Below are 17,464 nucleotides of genomic sequence, written 5' to 3'. Positions count from 1 at the left end.
AAAATCCCTTAAAAACTAATATACTTTTTCCGAAAGTAATATCTATTAGATTTGCATAAGAAAATATCTTCAGACGTAACATAGGCAAAAAATATTTCGGAACAGCGTCACAAAATGGTTAAGAACGTCCCTTATCACACCAAAATCTCTGCAGTTAACAGCAATTACAAACATTTCATAATGTTATATACATTTTCTCTTATCACTATTTTGTTTCAGTTTATTTTATTTTATTCTTTCTTGAAACTGTTAGCTTGCATTTGTTGCACTTCAGGTCATTTTCTTACTTGTCGTAAGGTCTAATTATTATATAATCTATTATACACTAATTTTTTGTAAAACATTTTTCTCCGCATTGGCTATTATAAATAAATAGAAACTGTATAAATCTGGAACAAATTCAAAAACACTATTAATAAGGTAAAATAATATGCTACAACAGAGAGACTGAAGAACGAGAAAGAAGGAATGGATGACGGCCGGGATTTTAGACATTAAGCAGAAAGTTGTATAAAAATAAAAAAAGATCAAACAAAAAAATCCACAAGAAAGAAACAAAACAAAGAAACCAAGGAACTATAGCTACAGAGTGAATATAAAGAAATTGTTAAGTTACAACGGAAACACGATATTTTTAATTTACGTCGGAGAATTTTAAGATTAAGGAGGTAGTCACAAAATATCGGTATGATCATAGAGGAAGATATTACTATTAAAAAGGACAAAAACATTACCAGAGGAATATTATATAGGACAGTTATCTGTCGGCAAACGGAAAATAGAGCAAGTAGAGTAAGAGTAAAAAAGTAGAATAAGGCACAATAGACCTTAAAATTACACTCTGTGAAGTGGCATCTTTCCTAAGCCCCCAGATACTTCTACACTGTTTACTAATCGTAGTGTAGTGATTAGTGAACAGAATAGTAGTGATTGGGGATCATGATACTGAGACTCCGAAAGCCCTAAAGAAGCCGTCAGTGAGGATGTCGAAAGCTCGGCGCAGTGATAATCGACGCGGTTCAACCCGGAAGTCTGTTTTAGTTTGATATTAATTTTTATAACAATATCGATCGTTTTAATCGTAGTGCAGTGATTAGTGAACAGTGTGATAGTGTCTGGGGGCTCAGGTTATTGAGACTTCCAAAGCCGTGAAGAAAACGTGGAGTGGATGTCGAAATCTCAGCGCAGTGATAATCGACGCTGTTTAACCCGGAATTTTTATATTTTTATAATATAAAATATTATATATATATATATATATATATATATATATATATGTCTTCTTTCAAGTTCTTACAAGTGTGTATAAAGGAGATTACAATTATTATGACACATGGTATTTACTCCTTATTTTTCAAATAAGTTCTTGTAAAGACATAACTTTGATTATTGGGTAAACCTACTTTATACAATACGTCAGAAAAAATTTAAAAAAAAATTAACATGTAATAAATTCACTGTTTAACTAAATATTATGGGTTACATAAATATATATATATATATATATATATACATAACGAGTTTATGTACTTAAAAAAATTCCACTAGTCATCTTATAAATATACAATCGTATAATTTTAATATAAACATATGTGGGTTTAAAACGGTTTTCGTATTTGCGATTCCTGTATTTTAAAACTCAAAAGCAAAATACATACATTCAAACAAATCTTCAAGAATTTGTAAATAATATAAGTATTATAAAAATAAAATTAATTTAATAATTACGCAAAAGCATTTTGATTCCCAAAAGTCTTTAATAATTTAATTTGAGCAGTGTGACTTGCCACCTGAATTTCTACTGCATGTATTGTGTACTTAGAATGGTCGAGCAATTTAGCAGAACTCTTATATTATGATATATCTTGAACAGCATAATTAACATGTCGGAATTAAACACGCCGGAAAAGCAATGGATCGACTTGGAAAGGAGATAGCCCAGTCTGGTTAAAAAAAAGGTCGAAAAATGTTTCGTAGATATCTGAAGCTTTTAAGACATAGGTGGGGGTTACTAGATGACGAATAGATAAAAAGGTACTCGTATTTTTACCTTGCGTTTTTTTTATAATAATTTATGGTCACAATTTGATTTTTTGCAGAGATATTTGCAAAAAATCATTTTTTTGCACTAATTTATAAATTTTATTAATTTTTTTATTAACAAAATAAAATATTATTAATACATTTGAACTTCGAGGAATTACCGTCTTTTAAATTTGTGTGAAATTTCCCCCCGATCGGTCAAATAGTTTAAAAGTTATTTAATTTATTTATCCCTGAGGCTAATTATTTAAACTATTGAACTTGCCCTATGAATGATGCTAGACACATTTAACAAATTTCATAGGATTCCTTAAGACTTAAACTATCTCAGAAGTTAAATGCATATTGCGTTTTCATCGAAATTATTTACAAAATAAACGTTTGAAAAAGGGATATGTTTTTTACTTATAAACAGACTTGTACGTAGAACCATTGGATAGCTGGTAAAAAAACTCACATTAAAAAAAACCTTCTATGACCAGTAGGAACGAAGTTAGGGACTATTTTTTTTTTAAATCATATCTCCATTGTTTATAAACGTTAAGAAGTAAAATTTGCACAAATTTTAAATGAAAATCTAAACTTTATACTGAAACTTATAGCTATAAAATTCATCCAATTTTTCGAAACTTACAGCCCTTCGAAACGAAGGTACTTTCCAAAGATCGACATAGCAAAGTGGAGAGGATAACTGTTTCAGCTCCGTTTTTTTTTCGACATCGGAACTTCAAATTGAAACACACTTAGGAAAAATTTACTTTATCCCGGCTTCCATTGCAGCTGGAAGCCTCTTTTTTTATTTTGGGGTAGCTCGTCAAAATATGAATAACTACATAGTTTTCACTGACAGGAAAAGATGGGAAACCTCAGAAAAATTAAGTTCATTTGAAATTCACCGTAAAAACTTACTTTTTTTTTAATTTGGCTGGAATAGTCTGTCGCAGTATTAATAATGACATAATTTTCTTACTTACAATTTTCAATCAAAAAGGATTAAATACGTTAAGTTAAAACTTTTTTAATTAATTTATATTTAAATGGGAATAAGCCACAATTAAAGGTTAAAATACGTTTATTGACGTTTCAATTTCCACTTCGGAAATCGTTCTTTAAAAGAAAGATTTCCGAAGTGCTTTTAAATTTATATGCTTTAAAACTTTTTTGTTCAAAATACACAAAATATTTTACTCAAAGAAGTATAAGTATGTTGCTTTCTAAAGCTACTACACTGAGAATGACGAAATTTTGGAGCGTGGTGCTGAAACAGTTTCCCCTCCACTTTCCATGTCGATCTTTCGAAAGTACCTTAGTTTCGAAAAGCTGTATGTTTCGAAAAATTGGATGAATTTTATAGATATGAGTTTTAATATAAAGTTTAGATTTTCATTTAAAATTTGTGCAAATTTTACTTCTTAATGTTAATAAACAATAGGGATATGATTTTTTTAAAAATAGTCGCCGAACTACAGTGGTTCAGTGACTAGTGAGTGTAGTAGTGACTGAAGGCTCGGGAGACTGAGACCTCGGAAGCCCTGAAGAAGACATCAGAGAGGATGTCGAAAGCTCGGCCCAATGGATATCGACGCGGTTCAACCCGGAAGACTGGTGAGTTTAATATTAATTTTTATAATAGTATTAATCTTAGATTTAGGTTTAATATATATATATATATATATATATATATATATATATATATTTCTATTTTAGTGTTTATATTTTGTTTGTAAGCTGTTTCATTTCAATAATACATAAGTTTACATTTTATCTAGACCCTGACTTTTTTAATTACAATGGCACGTCCATGAATAGAACACAATACAATAGTAGAATACCGATACTTAACAAAAATGCAGATGTATTAACTAAATATTGACTATTAGTGTAAATATTTGATACTCTAATTAACAACAATAACAATTTTATATTAAATAGATAATAAGAATTAAAGAAGCATCATAGTCATTAGGTAAACTAAAACAATTGTTTTTAAGCAAGACATTGAAAAACGACGGTGAATATTTAAAGCATCAACCCTAACTTTAATCATTAAAAGGAGATTTAAGATATATGTATACATTTAAATATTAAAATATCTATAGAAGGACGTGCCAACAACAAAAAATTTGTAAATATACGACGACATTATACTATATTTATATCGGAAACTACCTACACGACATTTATGAAAATTGGTCTTCGGTTATATCGGAAGTGAACAGCAACTTATTTATTTTAAAAGGAATACCCTATATTATTGCAATTTGCGTAAAATTCTAGATAAAATTTATGTAAAAAAACAGAAAATTTTGACAGATAGAGACAAACTTTTTAAAGTTTTAACACAAAAAATAGGTAATAATACGCTATTTCTTTAAACTTCAAACTAAAGTAAGTCATTAATTTTAAATGAAACACCTGTATTTTATAATTTTAATGAAAAAATAAATGAGTTCTCTTATTTATTGTTAAATTTAAAATATGTATTGTTTTATTCTAGTAGGCCGGGTATGATTATATCATAATTGTTGATATTTGTGGTTACTGGCACTTTGCAAAGTGATAGAAATGGTATGTTTAGAATTAAACAATGAAGAATGCGTAAATTTACTTTCAATACATGGAAAATGTGCATAAGTTATTACTAGAAGATGTGCTTTATTTTCTAAAATATATCTAAGTGGGCGCTCACAACGAGGTGCCGACTGCCAACCCTCGCTCCGATCATAGGATCGTATCGATCACCAGGTAAAATAATTGCATTATTTTAAATGCGAGCGTTCACTGTCAGTGCTATGATCTAGGCGAGGATACGATGCAATGGTCTCCGTTATGAACGTATCCTTAGAGTACGTTCATAACGGAGAACATCGCAACGTATCCTCGCCTGGAACGTACCCTAAGTCTAGCTCATGAAGCTACTAAAAAGAAACTAAACTAGTTGGTAACTAGAATTACCAACTGTTTACTAACTGTGAATCGCACACTACGCTACTGAAAATTAATAGAAACGAGTCACTTCTTGCCGGTACGAGACGCTTTGTCATAGGGTGTTTAAATTTTAACCTTTATATTATATATTATTGAATGTTATTATCGCGTTAAAAATGTCACTCACTCGAAAAAATTATTAAGATAACACAATATGTTTGTGTTCTACATAATTATGTACGAAAACGGGAAGGAATACCATATAATATATCATTCCAAGACTTTTCGGTAATACCTTTACGCGAATATTCATTTAACGTATAGTTGTATAGGCAGGGATGTTTTTCCACTTTTTGCACTAATTTTATATTAAACGACTGTTCTACCAATTTCGCCATTTCGCATGTAAACTTTAAAAATATCACACAAACTAGAAACTAGTCACCAAGCGACCTGCACGTCCAGTCTGCTGTGGACTGATCACTGATGCATTAGAGACCGGTTAGTAGAGATAGTGCAAGCACTCCTGACCACGGCGCAGTAGACGAAATTTGGTTTAGCCCCCACTTCCATGCGAAACGCATTGTACTATGCACTGTATAATTCCACTTACAATAGAACCTTTCTGCCTTTACGTAAATTTGACTCCGCCTTCGCGCAGCTCCATGGTCATGAGTGTTTGAACTATCTTTAACTGGTTGCGCTGTGTGCGGATACTCATTAAAATACATGGACAGTAACTAATAAGCAACTGATTGGTAACTAAAGTTACCAACTGGTTTCTTTTTAGTAGCTTCATGTGCGGACGGCCTATGGGTACGTTCATAACGGATACCATCGCATCGTATCCTCGCCTAGATCATAGCAATGACACTGAATGCTCGCATTTAAAATAATTCATTTATTTTGATATAATATGATACCATCCTATGGTCCGAGCGAGGGTCGGCGCCTCGTTATGAGCTCACACTTACAAACTAATATACCATGAACTACCCGTGACACTGTGAGTAGATTACTTAAAAATTTAAGACATTTTGATTGCTTTCAACAAAAAGTTAACAAACCGACACCTATTGTTGGTAATAATGACCATAAAATTAATGTTCTTGGTTACTATGCTGCTTATCCCGAAGCGTTGTTATAGTCCAGTTGGGATAACACTTTACCTTCCATGGCGAGCTGAACTAAATTTTTTAATATATTTTAGAGCAATTTCTGGAAAAGCTGCAAATGTTAACCTTGACAAGACTGGTCTGTATTATAGAGCCTTACCAAGTAAAACTTTTATATTTCGTAATTAAAAGTGCACTGGGGGTAAATCTGCTAAGGAAAGGCGCTGACTGTATTATTGTGTAATTTAAATGAGGAAAAAGCAAAACCTTTGGTGATTGATAAAAGGAAAAAATCCTCGGTGTTTTAAATATTTTCATGTTGATAAACCCCAAGCCGACTGGTACTAAACAAAAAGGCCTGGATGAATAGAGATATCGTGACAGATTGACTGCACAAATTTGACAGAAAAATGGAACGTCACAAAAGAAAAATTCTCCTATTCCTAGACAACGCAATATTGCATCCCTATATTCAGTTATCTAATATGTACACATACACATAACATAAAAACTTTAAATTCCTGTATAGAATTTCTTCTAAGAATTTCTGTAAAGAAAGTTTTTGATAAGAAGAATGTTATCATCTATAGAATGTTCTTTATCAAGGACTGAAATGGAGAAGCCCATAACGATTGCTAACGCCTTAATTTGGGTTGAAGCAGCATAGAGAGACGTTTCAACCAAAACAATTGAAAAGTGTTTCATTAGGAGCGGTTTTTTAAAAAACAATAGTAATGGAGAAAAATTGTGGAAAATCTAGAACTACAAAACCTGAAAGATAATTTGCTATTGTCAACTTTTTGCGAAAGTCATTGAGTTGAAAATTTTTTGAACTACCTAGAGATTGATGCAGCCCTATTTACGGAAAATGCTAAAATAAACTTAGCTAGTTGTTTTAGTGATTTTAATGAAAACGAACAGGTGTCCAATGTTTCCGACAATGAGAGTGACGTTGAACTAAAACTTACTACAACTGTAAGTAATTTCAATCATGCTTACCTAAAATTAAGAGACTTAGAATTATTTGTTATATAAAAAGGTGATGCAAAAGTAAGTCAAAAAATATCTTATATAAGTCCAAATTTTTAGTCAGACATTGTGAAAAACAATATTTAAAACAAAAACAAACCAAAAATTGATGATTTTGTTAAGAAGTAATATATACCTTTTTTACATTAGTATTTTATTTGTTTTATTTGGGTATATGCTTATGCAAATATGTACGAAAATATATAATTTAAGATCAAGCAAATCGAAACCTCTTTTTTGTTTCAATTGATTAAACGATAACGCTACACAACGGACAACTCTACATAACGAACAATTATTTCCCCGTTGGTTTTCGTTATGGAGAAGTTTCACTTTATATGTATATATATATATATATATATATATATATATATATATATATATATAAATATATATATATATATATATATATATGTATATAAATATATATATATACATATATATATATATATATATATATATATATATATATATATATGTATGAAATATTTAAAAAAGAAATAAACATGTTTTTTAAACTTTAAGGTCATTAAGCTTACCCAAATGTAAGAAGAGAGAATATATTTGCGTTTTCCCTGGGATGGGGTGGCCGTTGCACTTTTTCACAATGATCCATTCTGTTCAACTAACGACATTGGCAAACTCGAATTATAAAAACAGATGAGATGTTATTGTTGGAAACGAATTTAACAAAGTCCGTAGAAGAACAATGAGATTCATATTAAGTACCCTAGTCTGATTAAATATTAATAAGTAAATATATTTTTTCTAAGATTATAGTTAATAACTAAAACAAAAAGGAAAGCATTCCAATCATTCCACCCATTGTTTTTTGTGTTTAATATAAATTTTAAAGATATGCTATCTTCATATTACATAGACTGCGACTATCAAATAGTGATAAAATGCACAAAATACTATGTTGTGTCGTTAGTAAATGGAAGTAGATGGCACATCGATTTATCAATGGTTTTTTATGTCACGTATATTTGGAAAGGTGAAGATAACAGATTAACTATACTTTCTATTTTTTTTTTCGCAATTTTGGGGAATAAATCATAATCTCACAATAAAACATTGAAAACTTTTGTTTTCAACACTTCCATATAATTTATTATGAATACAGCTTTTCGGCAGAATGTTTAATTTATTAATTTCCATAGCTTCTAATAAATAGAGATTAAGACGATTTTAAATGTGGGAATTTAAAATTGGTAATTAAAAGAATGATTATGATGTAGAAGGTAAAGTATGTACCTACGTAGAATCTGTTTTTTTTAATGTTGCCCTTTTGTGTTCTGTTATACGTTTGTTAAAGGTTTTAACAGTTTGACCGATGTAATTTTTTATGCACCATTGTTTAAGTGCTTTTCTTTTGGCTCTTGTTCTTAATAAATTTGTTTAAGTTGTTTGTTCAGAAAACTGGGATTATCCTTTTCTTTTTTGTGTGCTTGGTTATTTTTATTAATATCTTGTTTGTATATGTAATCCAGCAGAAGGTACTGGGTGTTTCTTTAGTGTTGGAAAGACTAATTTCTGGATTTTTTATGCAGTTTTTGGTTTAAAATTTTGTTGATTCTTTGTTCGTTGTACCCACCGTTTACTGCTATTTGCTTAATGATATTCAATTCTATCTCGAAATTATTTGTTAATCAAATAAAGAGAACTCATTATTGTTTTCAAATCTGATAATTTTTAAATCTAGAAAATTTATGGATTGATTCTGTTTTTTTTTCTATTGTAAATTCAATATGACTATGGGATAAATTAATGTAAGATAAGAATTGGTCAAGCCTGATAGTTCCTGTACATCGTCTACGTATCTCCACCAATATAAAAACTGTTTGAATACGGGATGTTTTGAAATCTTTAAAGCGGGTTCTTGGCCCATATTTTCAAGCCATTGTTACTTCTCATGTTTCATTGTTTCTTTGGATTGACCCAATTTGATTGGCTTTTCTAATTGCCTTTAAAAAGGGTTGTATAGGTTTTTTTTTGAAGCACGCTCCACTGCACGAGACTCGGAAGTGAAAAGTTTGCTGTAGTTGACCTCTGAATTTTGAGATAAAATTGAAAGGATATTTCACGATAGATTTTTATAGTTACATGAAATTTATGTATAAAATTTATTTAAGTGTTTATTTATTTCATTTACACATATATATAAATATATATATATATATATATATATATATAGTATATATATATATATATATATATATATATATATATATATATATATATATTTAATAAGCAGTGATAAAACAATGGAAAGGGGTAGAATCTCTTTCACACTGTAACTTTATTTAAAGATCTTAGTCAGACAAGCTAGATGTTAACTATTCCATATATTAGGGGCAACGTTTCGTTTTGTACTTACAAAACAGCATCAGTCCATATATACGAAGTAATACAATGTCAATGATAATGGCGAATGACAATTAATATCGAAGACATACCTTAAATCATCAATTTTACCGTTATGCACTTTTAAGTGATTTCTAACAAGTAATTATTATTTTTTTTTAATAATCATTTGATAATTTTACTATGAAATGTTTTGTGTTTTTAACTACAAATTCAATTTAACTTTAAAATAAACACGTGCTTCGTGTGTCTGTATATTTACTTGTGTTTAAATCTTTAAATAATTGCCAGGCGGCTTATTTCCAAGTTTCATTTAGCATTTAAGGTTATTTTTATAGTTTAACTGTACTTTTTAAAATCAGCTATACATGAATTAAGTAAGTTATTGTAGTCCTGCTCATACGATTACACTATGTTAATTTTTGATTGTATGACCAATTCTTATTAGGATTATTAGGAATTGGTTCTGTAGTCTGGAGTAATAATAAGATTTGAGAGTTTATTAATGTAAGAAGATGTGTTTAAGATGACGGAGGCATCTCCTTTATCGGCGGGAAGAATGACTAGATTTGAATTTGAAGTTCTTTTTTTTTTCAGGACTTTTTTCTTGGATTGGCCAATGATCGGAGTAGGAGGCTTTGAGTTTCGAGACCTCAAGAACTTAAAGAGACATCTTCTCGCCATGACCCGTCTTGTTGTACCTCGTTTTCTTTTAGTGGGCGAAGTCCAATTTTCTATATATTTTGGCTATCTATTTTTAGGCATTATCTGCATTTGTCCATACCAGTTTAGTCTTTTGGCTTCGATAGTGTCTACTATGTCTAGACCAACTTCCATTTCTCTCCTGCCTATGAAGTCTACGTTCCTAACCCTATGAAGTCTAGTGAGCCCACAATACCGTCTGCAATAGTCCACTTCTTAAATTCTTTTATTTTCTTTTGTTATTTTATTATTTCGCAATAGGCCGTGTAGCTGTTTAGTGACTTATCTTGTTTGGCCAATCATTAACTTTATAATAAATGAGTATGTCATTTATTATAAAGTTATATATAATCATAAAGTTCATTTATTTACTGTTTATATTACGTGCTAAATTTACGAACCCAAAAGCTTTGTCGGGGCGAAAAATTGGGGTAAATAATAAGAAATTTATAGTTTATTCGTCTTCCGGGTTTGGACCGTGTCATTTGTGAGTGACTCAAAAGTGGGTTCATCTCGACGTTTCGCTACAATTGTATGTAGCTTCTTCAGGAGAACAAAAAAAGAAAAAGAAAGAGACAGGAAGATGGGTAGTTAGCAACGGTAACTCAGTTACTCAACGCAACCAGAGGCGAATACTAACTACCAAGATGGGCATTTGGTCACAGTAACTCAACTACTCAACGCAGCCAGAGGTGAAAACCAAATGCCAGGACAGGGATTCACGTCCAACAGCTCAGAACACTAACGCGTCGAGAGGCAGGGAGTGAATCCGACGATTACTCCGCTACCGCTCTATTTATAGTCGCGGTGACCTGTCGTGTCGGGACGTATCGGCACACGGCCGTGGGACCGGACGGCGGCTCTAGACTGAGATTCCAGATGGGAGACAAGTAGTATCCTTCCTCTCGATTGATATTATGTGGATTTTTTCGGATCTCTAGAGATTCGTGGATTTTCCTAGAATAAAAGAAGGGGCTCTTAGAAATAATATGGGTTTTTTCGAACAATATGGAATGACCGGTTTCTTGGCAGTGTTCTGCAACTGCAGAATGGGAGAAAAGACCTGATCGAATGCATCTTTGATGCTCTTGAATCCGAGTTTTGACGGAGCGACCAGTTTCGCCAATATACACTTGTCCACATGAACAAGGAATAGAATAGAAGCTTCCCCTGTGATTGCTGACATTTTCATGGAAGCCTTTGAGTCTTTAGCCCTAGAATATTACCCCTTAAAACCTAAAGTCTGGTTCCGCTACGTTGATGATACATTTATCATCTGGCCCCATGGTCAACATACCCTTTCTCCCTTCCTAGATCATCTTAACTCACAACATCCGAGTATAAAATTCACAATGGAAGTAGAAAATAATCGGTCCCTTCCCTTTCTCGATGTGTTAGTCACCTCCAAGCCCAATGGCCGATTGGGTCACTCTGTTTATAGAAAAAAGACTAACACGAATCGTTACCTACATGCTTCATCACACCACCATCCTGCCCAAAAGAATTCTGTGATCAACTCTCTCATCCATCGGGCCATTTCGATTTCTGAACCTGACAATCTTAGAGAAGAACTTGGCCATCTGCAAAAAACCCTTGTCGCCAACGGTTACTCCAAGTCCACAATTCAAAATATTACACACCGACATCTACATCCCCCTTTACACCCTAGGACGACAAATTCAGAATCTTCGGGTAATACTCCTGTGGCTTTTCTTCCGTATATTCGAAGTGTCACTGATAGGATTGGCAAAATTCTTCGCAAAGAAGGTATCAGGACTACTTTTCGACCACCCAAGAAAATCTCACAATATCTACCCTCTCCTAAGGACCCATTACCGCCCCTATCTTCCTGTGGTGTCTATTCTATTCCTTGTTCATGTGGACAAGTGTATATTGGCGAAACTGGTCGCTCCGTCAAAACTCCGCCATGATTGGCCAGCGCGCGCTTCTTGACGTTCGCGCCACGGAGTGTGCCGATACGTCCCGACACGACAGGTCACCGCGACTATAAATAGAGCGGTACTTCACTCCCTGCCTCTCGACGCGTTAGTGTTCTGAGCTGTTGGACGTGAATCCCTGTCCTGGCATTTGGTTTTCACCTCTGGCTGCGTTGAGTAGTTGAGTTACTGTGACCAAATGCCCATCTTGGTAGTTAGTATTCGCCTCTGGTTGCGTTGAGTAACTGAGTTACCGTTGCTAACTACCCATCTTCCTGTCTCTTTCTTTTTCTTTTTTTGTTCTCCTGAAGAAGCTACATACAATTGTAGCGAAACGTCGAGATGAACCCACTTTTGAGTCACTCACAAATGACACGGTCCAAACCCGGAAGACGAATAAACTATAATTCTGACTCTGGCCGTGGAAGCCTACGATTTAATAAGAAATTTATTTTACTTAAAATATAACCTATTTTAATCTGATCCTGTAACCGCAATTTATTTAAATACTAGTTTGTTGGTATCGCCATTTTTATCGTTTTATTTTAAAGTTTACAATTTTATTATAATTTTATTTTGTTGACTAATTTTTTTTGTCTTATATAGGTAAGCATGCTAATTTTAATAGTTTTGTTTATGTAAGAATATTATTTAGTGTATAACGTAATTTAAGTGCTTTATAAATCTCTGGTTAAGATTTATTCTTGCTCATTTATCTATACTGTTTTGTAGCACTCCGTATTCCTTTGATTTTTGGTCAAATTGTTATCTTCCTATTAATTATATTTTTATCCTCTCCCGAGCCCCGATAATGAGCAACGATGTTTTTGTATTGTCGTTTTGTTAGGACCGGCTTATTATCAGCTAAAATCATTTTTGGTCGTTTCAATATCCCCATCCTGTTATACAGGAGTGAGACCTGGTCACTTAAAGTGAAATCTCTGAATCGTGTGGAGGCTTTCGAAATGCGGTGAAAGAGAATTGTTAGATCTTGTCAAGAAAACAAAGGTTTCATACTTAAGCCATATTCTACGAAATAACAAATATAATCTAAATATCATCTTGATGGGTAAAGTTGAAAGCCGAAGAGGCTCTGGGCTTAGTGACATATGAAATTGATGCGGCTTACCTGATGTCAGTACGATAATAAGAAGAGCAGAAGAAAGAGCTCTGTACATGCGACAAAGAGAAAACCAAAAAAGGAGAAGATTGAACACTTAGATAACGAATCTTTTTATAAACTGATTTTAATTTATTTTTTTTTGCAATGTCTGTGCATATAAACTTTTGCGTATTTTCCTGAATATGTTATAAGATTAACAAATTAAGATAGAGAAGATGCATGCTGCAAACAACCAATTGTTGGAAATTTGTATGTGTATACATTTAACGAGATTTTTTGTCTGAATAGTAGTGGAGTTTTATGAACACAGAATTTTTGATGTTGCAAAATTAAAGCTATGAATATGTGTAGGTGGGAAAGATATAATAAATCCTCGACCGCTGTAACGTTAAATTTTTACTCTAAAATAATATTTTAACCCTAAATTTTTACTCTGTGTGATCAAATTTTACTCTCTGATTTGGAGTAAGTACCACATTGGAAAAGTTTATCTATCCTATCTTTAAGAAAGATATTTAGTTCCTCGTTTAGATTGTGCCTTGATTTATGGAAATGACCAATAATGGAACAATTTAGAGAACAATTTTTTGGAGCTTTACGGCACCTCTACCTTACCTGCATAGCAAGATGTTTATTATATCTCGGGTTAGCGAGGCGCCTGAGAGGTTATATAATTAAGCAGCTAATTAACAAATACACATTTAATGAAAGCGTTGTTTTAATTATAATTAAGGGTATATGATAATAGGGTATATGAAAGGAACTCTTTTGTAATGTTTATCTTTCTTGATCTATTCTAACCCTGCAATGCTGGATTTAAAAATATTACTGTATTCCATGAAGAGCTCGGTAGTATAAGTTGTTTTTGTCTCTTAGTAACAAGAATTAGTAAACAAAACATTTAGAAAGTTAAAGACAATCATATTTAACAACACAGTCTAAAAATTTAACGGTAAAATTTTACAATAGAGTAAACATTTAACGTTATAGTTTTATTTAGAGCAGTGGCGGCCGGTCAGGGTCGGCAGGGTAAACAGTGCCGACCCACACATTTATAAATATAAATTTTTTTAATAGTTAATTTAATCAGTATTTCAATAATTAATTATCGCAGGTAATAGGTTGATGCCATTCGATTGAAAGAATTCGACCAATCCGAGCGTTTAGTGATCCCTGTGCATCAACTTTTCAAATTAATGATCCGAGATCCGAGTTATCCATCCGCCTTTCTGAACTCTTAGACCCGTATGGGCAAGCCGACCCCAGGCTGACGATTTACATGTAAAAATCAACAAAATATTAATCAATAAACATACATTTCTTTCCGTACGCATTTAAATGGTAGGTACATCAGTTCTGAATCTTCCGGTATATCATTTGGATTAGCCTCAAAGTTTCAAGTGCTTTGCGAGCGCAGGATGAAATGTTATTTTCGGATAGGGACTTAAGTAGTGAAGCGATAGTGCACTGACTGGCTTTCCTGATATTGTATCGATTGATTCGTTTTGTATATATTTGTTCTGATTTTTGAAAGTAATACTGTGATAAATTATCGCTGCCGTAAATAGTTAAAGGGTTCTTTGATATATTCAGGTAAATCAACCTAAAAAATGCAAGCTATGGGAGCAACTGTAAGTACTGATAAATCTGATATTGTAAATTATATTTTGCAAAATGGGTTTTCATCTATTCCATACTAAGAAAAATTGATACCTATTAAAAATAAGGAGTGTCCTTTGCCTAAAATGTCCCGGCTTATAAATATTAGTGCGGGGGGTAAGGGAAATAATAGATTATTTTCGAATAGTTGGTAAGGCAAGTACTAATGGGTTACCGGAAGTGGTATAAAAACAAACTTTTCTGTTGGCCTTGCATCTTATTTTCGACAAATAGGGGCAATAGGGTATGAATCTGGTTACGATAATTTAAAGGAATTATTTAGGGCTTTACAGAAGCATGATATTTCGAAAGATTATACATACAGCTAGATTAAATTAGATTGATTTGGAAAACAAAAAATCTATGTTTCATTAAATAATGCCCAACGTAAAAATGCAATTAAACATAAAGAAATTGTAAAAAATAATTCCGCAGTTTAACGTCGTTTAATTAATATTGTAATTTTTATAAGTTGCCAGGAATTATCATTTAGGAAATACGATGAATCTGGCATTCGTTAAAACAAGGTAATTATAGAGAACTAATAAAAATGTTTAAAAAATACGATTTGGAATTTTCTAATGTACTTTCTGATTCGAAGACATTTAGCAGTGTATCTAAATCAATCCAGAATGAATTAAACGAATCAATTAACATTTTAACTAACGTTATTGAATCTGAGATTCGTGAAACTATTTGCTTATCGGTAGAAATAGATGAAATTACTGGTATGTTATGTAATTCACAATTATCAATTGTTGTTCGATACGTGTTACGTGGTAATATTTATGTGGTATTTTAAAAAACAAATTAAAATTTTTTGATATCAAAAATAAATAGTAGGGCAAACGTATGACGGCTCTACTGTGATGTCTGGTGAACTGAATAGTCTCCAGGCAAAAGTTGAAACTATTACAACGCAAGCTTTATTTAGTGACTGTAATGCACGTAGAATGAATTTAGTTTTGCAGGATATAATGTTTAAAAATTGAAGTTTGTCTTCTTTTTTATTGAACAGTTTTTCAAATGCGATGGAATTTTAAATCTTTTGTAGTTTTGGCTGTAGCAGATTTTCTTGAACAGCTTTTGGAAGTTTTTGATTGTATTATCGAAAACAAGTATATTTTAAAATTTTAGATACTATCATTATGCAAATAGATACTCGTTTTTCGAAAAAAATCTTCGTTAAAAATTTGCAAATTTTTGACCTCTTTGCGATTCAAAATTTAAAAGTTAAACCAAATAATTTCTAAAATATTTATTAGTTAATAATTTATAAGTTAATTGAAAATTATCCATCATTCTTTAATAAAATAAAATTAGAAAATAAATCAAAAGTTTTATATGGTGATCCAAATATTTTCGTAAGGTGGGATAAGTTACAAAATATGTATAATTTTATATACTGCAGTTCATTACAACAAACTGTTACCGAAATTAATAAATTATTGTCCTTAATTCTGCCACAAATAAACGGGATTTCTCTCGTCTCAAAAAAAAACAAAACGTATTGTCGAAACACAATGAAACAAGAGAGAATGTCAAGCTTGTCTTAAATGTCAATAGAAAAAAACTTTTAAAATCGCTCCAAAACTCAAATTTTACGATGACGTTATAACCACTTTTGCTACTTCCAAACAACGTAGATTAGAGTTAATTTATAAACATGTTTAGGTTCCAAATTTATAGGAAAAAAAAACAAAAATAAAACAAAAAAAAAACAAAAAATCTCCTATGATGACTGAAGCTCCTTAAGATGAATGCAATGTTTATTCTAAAGATCAGAAAATGAGAATGAAAAACAATTAAATATGGTCAAAATAAGTTATTTATTGAGGTTTTGAATTGTTTTGTTATGACATATCTAAATTAAAAATTATATCTATATGAGGTTAAAACAAAATTTAGATTACGAGATTATCTGATTATGATACATTTTATATTTATTTTTTAAGAGAGAAAAAATGTTAAGAAATTAAAATAACGAAGTTATTACACTTGTTGTTTATACTAATTGGCGCTTTTTGACCAAATTTGACAGGCGATTCACCCGGCCTCGATATTGCAGGCAGATCTATCTTTTTAAGTTTTTAAAAATTAAAAGTTGATTTTGTACCTTAGGCTCGATATCAACTTCTGATTTGTTGTGTGTTTATGTGTTAAGACTGCCAACTTACCATTGTGAATTCAACCCCATTGACCATATGGTTAACACGCAAAACTTACTAAGACAACTATATTGTCTTTAAATTTGGTAAAAAAGCTGTGACGTGAGTAATTATGAGTATGGATTTAATTCTTGATTATACTGTAAGGTAATATGTTATCGTTTTCTTATTAAGAAAAATGTTAAGTATTATTGTTATTATTTGATCAACCATTACTTACCACTACAATTTAAAAACAATAGAATTAATTTTTTTTTTTTTTGTACTTTTATATTTCTCTAAATAGATGTAAATAATGAATTGGGAGAATTCGCTATAAATTTTCTCAACCCAGCGAACCGTTTAAATCAAAGCTTTCATCCCTAATCCAACATAGTGGCAAATTCATGGAAT

The 17,464-nt window shown here is 31.6% G+C and overlaps 1 protein-coding gene across 1 annotated transcript in view; it reads right to left on the bottom strand.

Moving 5' to 3' along the window:
- Positions 1-7,818, bottom strand: part of LOC140437313 (ATP-binding cassette subfamily C member 4-like) — a 43,362-nt gene extending 35,544 nt beyond the window's left edge. Inside the window, exon 1 of the mRNA XM_072526772.1 lies at positions 7,655-7,818. Coding sequence (XP_072382873.1) covers positions 7,655-7,731 — 77 coding nt within the window. The 5' untranslated portion in view covers positions 7,732-7,818. The remainder of the gene's footprint in view (positions 1-7,654) is intronic.
- Between the last annotated feature and the right edge of the window lie 9,646 nt (positions 7,819-17,464).

The sequence above is a fragment of the Diabrotica undecimpunctata genome, chromosome 3 (genome assembly GCF_040954645.1).
Source record: "Diabrotica undecimpunctata isolate CICGRU chromosome 3, icDiaUnde3, whole genome shotgun sequence".
NCBI classification, from domain to species: domain Eukaryota; kingdom Metazoa; phylum Arthropoda; class Insecta; order Coleoptera; family Chrysomelidae; genus Diabrotica; species Diabrotica undecimpunctata.
Note: the sequence above shows the minus strand (reverse complement) of the source record. Positions and strands in the feature narration are given on the sequence as shown.